This window comes from Prionailurus viverrinus, chromosome D2 (assembly GCF_022837055.1).
Source record: "Prionailurus viverrinus isolate Anna chromosome D2, UM_Priviv_1.0, whole genome shotgun sequence".
In the NCBI taxonomy this organism is placed as follows: Eukaryota; Metazoa; Chordata; class Mammalia; order Carnivora; family Felidae; genus Prionailurus; species Prionailurus viverrinus.
This window is the reverse complement of record NC_062571.1, coordinates 60,314,329-60,320,109: the sequence shown is the minus strand read 5'-3', so window position 1 is coordinate 60,320,109 and position 5,781 is coordinate 60,314,329. Positions and strand designations below refer to the sequence as shown.

At 62.3% G+C, this 5,781-nt stretch overlaps 1 protein-coding gene across 1 annotated transcript; it reads left to right on the top strand.

Annotated features, from left to right (window-relative positions):
* Positions 1-3,947: 3,947 nt before the first annotated feature.
* LBX1 (ladybird homeobox 1) lies at positions 3,948-5,500 on the top strand. The gene is made up of 2 exons (XM_047826388.1): positions 3,948-4,272; positions 4,980-5,500. Exons 1-2 carry the CDS (start codon positions 3,948-3,950, stop codon positions 5,498-5,500), a joined length of 846 nt encoding a protein of 281 aa, XP_047682344.1.
* Positions 5,501-5,781: the final 281 nt, after the last annotated feature.

Below are 5,781 nucleotides of genomic sequence, written 5' to 3'. Positions count from 1 at the left end.
CAGCTTCGTGGGAAATGACACTGGCTCAGCTACCTGGGGGCAGGGGACCCTAGAGCGTCTTCCCAACCCAGCTTTGGGTCCCAGGAAAGGGGGTGGGCAGGATAGCTCCTCAGGAGCAATGGCAGAGTTCTTATCTCCCTTCTCCCCTCCCCTGACCCTGAATTACTCCCCTAATTTTCACCATCTCCAGAACCCCTCTGAGGGGGAAAGTCAAGGCCCAAGCCTTCCCCCTCCACAACACATAATCATTTGTACTCCATTCGCTCAAAACAAAAACCAAAAAACAACTCATTGAACCAGTAAGCGGAGGGCACCAGGTGCTCACCTGCCTGGGCAGGTCTGGTGTGGATGGAGTCCCCAGATCAAGGTCCCTGCCCTCAAGGGTCTCCTCATCTAGTGGGAGAGGGAGTGAGTCTGACTGCAAGCCCGAGATACAGCTCTCTGATCTGCCAGAGGGGTACGGAAGCCAGTAGTTTTGGGTTTCCAGGAGTTCAGAAGATCCTAGCAGCCCACACACTGGGGTCTGGAGTGGGGGAAAACGGTGGGATTGCAAAAAGGTCGGTGGGACAGTTGGCCTGGTTTTCGAACATAGCCTGGGTGTTCGAAACATAGAAGTAGGGGCCCTAAACAACAAAATGAGTGGGTAGCACCACGTGCCCCCTGAACCCCCAGCTGTGCCTGCTGGGGCTGTTTTGTTGGGTGTTCAACCAATGAGGCTGAAAACAAAGCCTCCGGATTGGGCCGCAGGAAAAAGAGGTCGGCTACAGTGAGTATAAGAGGTAATATAGCAGGTGATTGTGGAATGTCCTGTCCACTTGGACATGATGTGGCCGAAGACGAAAGATCCCCGGGAACAGGACCCCGTTGAAGGAATTCTATGCTCCTGCCCCTCTGCTCCCCAATTCACATTCCTCGCCTTCCTGGCAGCTTTGTCGTAACACTGAGGTCCACTGTTCCTGAGGGACTGGAAAAGGGACAACAGCAAGGTTGCCCTTAAGATCCTGTCCTGCAGACAATATCAGGTGCAGACAGGAAGAATGGCAGGGGGTTATGGGATGAAGCCCCTTCCAAGATAGCGACTCAAGAGTCCCTGTTCCTTGATCTGGAGGGGCCTCCTCTCTAGCATGGGGGATATGGTTTGCCCGAGGCTCTGGGTCAGGGCTTTGGGGGTTATGTTGGGAAAGGGCTGGGGACCAGAGGCTGAGGCAGGAAGCGAGGAGAGCGCAGACCCCTCTCGGTCCCTAAGCTTCCAAGCCTGCAGAGTCCATCAGGCTCCGGGGCACCTTCTCGCTCAGGTGGCTCTCCACCTCTCTCAACTCTGACTCCACTGTTGGTAGGCCCAGCATCACCTCACGGTTTCAGAACAGTGTTGATGCACTAGAGATGGGCCTGCCTTGAGGACAATTCTGCAGCTCTGGAGGAACTGAGAAAGAATCCCATTCTCACCATTCCTGCCTCTGAGCACCTGTCCTCCCCACAAATGCAGGAAAAAGATGGGAAAAAGGCTAAATAACTCTTCCCAATACTCCCAAGCAGGGCCAGGGCAGGCACTGGGGTCCCAAACAGGAATCTTTCCTCCCTACACTCTCTCTTTTACTCTGGGGAGCTGCAAGCCATGTTCTAAACAAATAACTAAATGGGCGATGAACCAATCTCTGATGTGCAGAGACCCCCATGCTGGAGGCATCCAGGGAGAGAACCTGCCCCCTGCCCCACAGCCCAGCTTGGCTCACTTCCTCTCTGGGGCAGTATGCAAGGAGGTCCAAGAAGTCTAGAAGGTCCTATTCTTCCCATCCTAACCTCTAGGCTGGGCCACAGTCCTCTGCACTGGCCTCTCTGGGCCCTTCTCTTGACTAAGCAGGGCTGCCTGACCACACCGTCTGCCCAGGAGTTTACAAACAAAGCCAGGAAAAGGGTTGAGGCTGTATGTGGGGAGAGAAACAGCTCCCTTGGCTCTAACCCCCTCCTTGCTCCCCTCCTTTCTTCAGGGGCAGACATGGAAAATTTAGGTGGTGGGGCCAACGGCCCCATACAAACCAGAGGAGAGAAGCCAGAGCAAAAAGAGCCCGGGGGGTACAGCCCCTTTGGGTGCCTTTGGGGAATGAAAGACATAGGGTTCCAACGCGCCTAAGTACCCACAGGTTTACACAAATACACCACATTTCTAACCCCACGCAAATGTACATATTCAAACGTAAACACATTCAAATACCGCTGTGCACAAATGCTCGCCTGATATACAAGAGTCCGGCCGGCCGTAGGGTTCCCAGCCCCCAGTCTGACTCGAACCCGGCTTCCCTGCGGGATCCTGGGAGCGCAGTCCCAGCCGTGGCCCGGCCCCCTCCGGGCCCCCGCCCCGCATCCGGAACAGCTGGAGTCGGGTGGTGTACTCCAGCCCGGCACTGGGCTGGGCGGGGCCGGCAGCGGGGCCCCGGCCGGGGCCTGGGCAGAGCGCAGCGGGGAGGCCCCGAGCCGGCCCCGTTAGCCCAGGCAACCCGCCCGGCTGCCCGGTCGGGCGCCGGTCACCGGGCGGGCCGTGGCCCCAGTCGACCGGAAGAGCCACAGCCCGAGGAAAGAGTGTGCAAGATTGCAAGAAGAGGTAAGGCTGTTGCTACTGCCTCGGGCCGGGGAAGAGGTGCCTGGAGCCACCAACAACTCACCCGTCAGCTCTCGGCTGGTGAAGACTGAGTCCTCTGACTGGCCCCCTCCCCCAACCCCTGGGGTCCTCCAGCCCTGTCCCGTGTCGTCTCATCCAGGGCTGCAGTACCCTCACGAACCTCCCGCGGGCCATCCTCGGAAGCTGCAGATTCCCTCTCCCCAGGCGCATGGCCCGAGGCCGGGGGGTAGGGACGCTGGGTCCTTGATATCAGCTCGGCAAAGTCCTCGCTGGGCGGTGGAGGGGCCCATCCCGGCTCCTGGTCTTACCTGGCCCGCGTAGCGGCCACGTCCCTCTCCGGCTGGGCTCACGCCGCCCTTCTCGGGCGCCAAATCCCGGGTCGGAGAGCCTGAGACCTCCGGGCCAGCGCTGCCATCGCAGCCAGACCGGCGGGAGGCGGGTGCGCCGGGAGCGAGGCTCGCAGTTTGGGGTGGGGGCGGCGGCTTTTGAGTCGCCCGAGGTTCGGGTGCAATAAAGGCGCGGCTAATGTAATTTACAAACAGCTCGGGCCGAGCGCGGCGCGGCGCCCGGACTGACAGGCGCATTAGGCAGGCTAATTCCAGCCGGCTCCTCCTACCCCCGGCCCGCTAATTAATGAGCTTCCCAACTTAGAGCCGCCTGCATTGGACAGACAGAGAGTGAAAGAGAGGGCGAGGGAGAGGGAGAGAAGAAGAGAGACGGGGGGGAGCAGAGAAAAGAGAAGAGAGAGAGGGAGGGAGAGAGAGAGAACAGGAGGAGAGAGAACAGAGAGAAAGAAGAGAAAGGAGAAAGGGAGAAAGGAAAGAGAAATAGAGAAGTGCCGCTGCAGATAATTGATTACTCCTCGATCAAGGCTAACTTGTTAGCAATAGTCAATTGCCCCATCTCTCCGCCTCCCCTCGCAGTACGGGATCGGCGCCCTCGCCTCGGCTTTTCCAACTGCCGCCGCCAGGACCCGGGGCCAGGAGCCGCCGCGGAGCCACCTGACACCTTTAAATAGCACCGGGGCTGGCGAAACTGGAGCCCCGCGCGGCGCGCCCCGGCTCGGGCCGCGGATTGCTGGAAGCCCCGGCGGCGGCGGCGGCGCCCGCGTCAGCGCCCTCCTCCCGGGGCCCCGTGCGGCTCTGCTCGCCTCTGCCGCTGCGCTAATCGGCCCCGCGCCTGGCCCCGCGCCTGGCCCCGCGCCTGGCCCGGCGCGGCCTCCTTCCCGCCCGCCGCTGCCGCCCACCCGCGCCGCCCGGCGCCCGAGCTGCCCGCGGGCTGGGTCCCCGCGGCCCGAGCCGCCCCGGCCGGGCCCCCAAACGAGGCCGAGATGACTTCCAAGGAGGACGGCAAGGCGGCGCCGGGGGAAGAGCGGCGGCGCAGCCCGCTGGATCACCTGCCGCCGCCCGCCAACTCCAACAAGCCGCTGACTCCGTTCAGCATCGAGGACATCCTCAACAAGCCGTCTGTGCGGAGAAGTTACTCGCTGTGCGGGGCGGCGCACCTGCTGGCGGCGGCGGACAAGCACGCGCCGGGCGGCTTGCCCCTGGCGGGCCGCGCGCTGCTCTCGCAGACCTCGCCGCTGTGCGCGCTGGAGGAGCTCGCCAGCAAGACCTTTAAGGGGCTGGAGGTCAGCGTCCTGCAGGCAGCTGAAGGTAGGCGCCGCCGCTGGCTTCCCTTGCGCCCACTACCCCACGCTCGGCTCCCTGTGCCCCACTCTTTGTGCCCTGTGCCTCTGCCCGCCTCCTCCTGCGCCTGCCGTCAGGGCCCTCCAGCCCAAGCCGCTGACGCTGGGAGTGGAAAGGAGTGGGACAGGACCCAAACCCAATTTCCTAGGGGCCTCTGGATAGGCCAGAGTCGAGTGACCCAGGAGGGGTGGCGGGAACCCAAGATCTCTCGGCAGTTTGTCTGCTCTGCTTGGCTCCCTCCAGTTCCCGGTGGCCTGGGTGCTCCTTGCCCTGTTCCTGGGTTGGGGAATGGAGAACCTCTCAGCTAGGACCTTTTGGGTAGGGATAGAGTCATAGAGTCCGGCTGTTGGGAAGAGGTGTAAACCAACATTCACAGGGCAGTCAGGGCGACCCTGACTGGCTCCGTTGTGCTCTAGCGACCTCGGATCTTTCAAATCAACTCTTAGGTGGGGAGCAGGGACTGAAACAATTTTTTCCTAGAGACTTCCGGTAGACAAGAGTCGGGGGAAGGAGGTTTGCCAGAGAGGAGGCTTGCCCTAGTCCAGGAGGCCGAAGCAAATCCGAGAAGGGAAGTGCAGCAGACTTCAGGCCGATAAGGCCTGGGTGGGGTGAGCGAGAGCCGGGGTGTGGTCTCCTCTCTCCTGGTGCAAGCCTATATTATGGTTTCCTCGCAGGCCGCGACGGGATGACCATCTTTGGGCAGCGACAGACCCCTAAGAAGCGGCGAAAGTCTCGAACAGCCTTCACCAACCACCAGATCTACGAGTTGGAGAAGCGTTTCCTCTACCAGAAGTACCTGTCCCCCGCCGATCGCGACCAAATCGCGCAGCAGCTGGGCCTCACCAACGCTCAGGTCATCACCTGGTTCCAGAATCGGCGCGCCAAGCTCAAGCGGGACCTGGAGGAGATGAAGGCCGACGTGGAGTCCGCCAAGAAACTGGGCCCCAGCGGGCAGATGGACATCGTGGCGCTGGCCGAACTCGAGCAGAACTCGGAGGCCGCGGGCGGCGGTGGCGGCGGCTGCGGCAGGGCCAAGTCTAGGCCTGGCTCTCCGGCGCTCCCTCCAGGCGCCCCGCAGGCCCCGGGCGCCGGGCCCCTGCAGCTCTCGCCCGCCTCCCCGCTCACGGACCAGCCGGCCAGCAGCCAGGACTGCTCAGAGGACGAGGAAGACGAAGAGATCGACGTGGACGATTGAGCGGCGCCCGGGATCTTCCACCGCGCCGGGCCCCTAGCGCCCGTCTGCCCGCCGCCTCCCGGACCGCCGAGGGGAGCTGGGACCTCCTCTGCAACTCCCGCCTTCTTCCCTGTCTCCGGCCCGGACTCAGCTCCCGGCAGCCGCCTCCTCCCTCTCGAAGCAATAAACCCGGGCTGGCCGGCCGGGCCGGCCGCCGCGCGCGGCCTCCGCTGCCCCGGGAGCCCTTGCCGTGCAATTCTGTATGGCTCCTGTATAAATATTTAAACCTATATAGCGGGTTC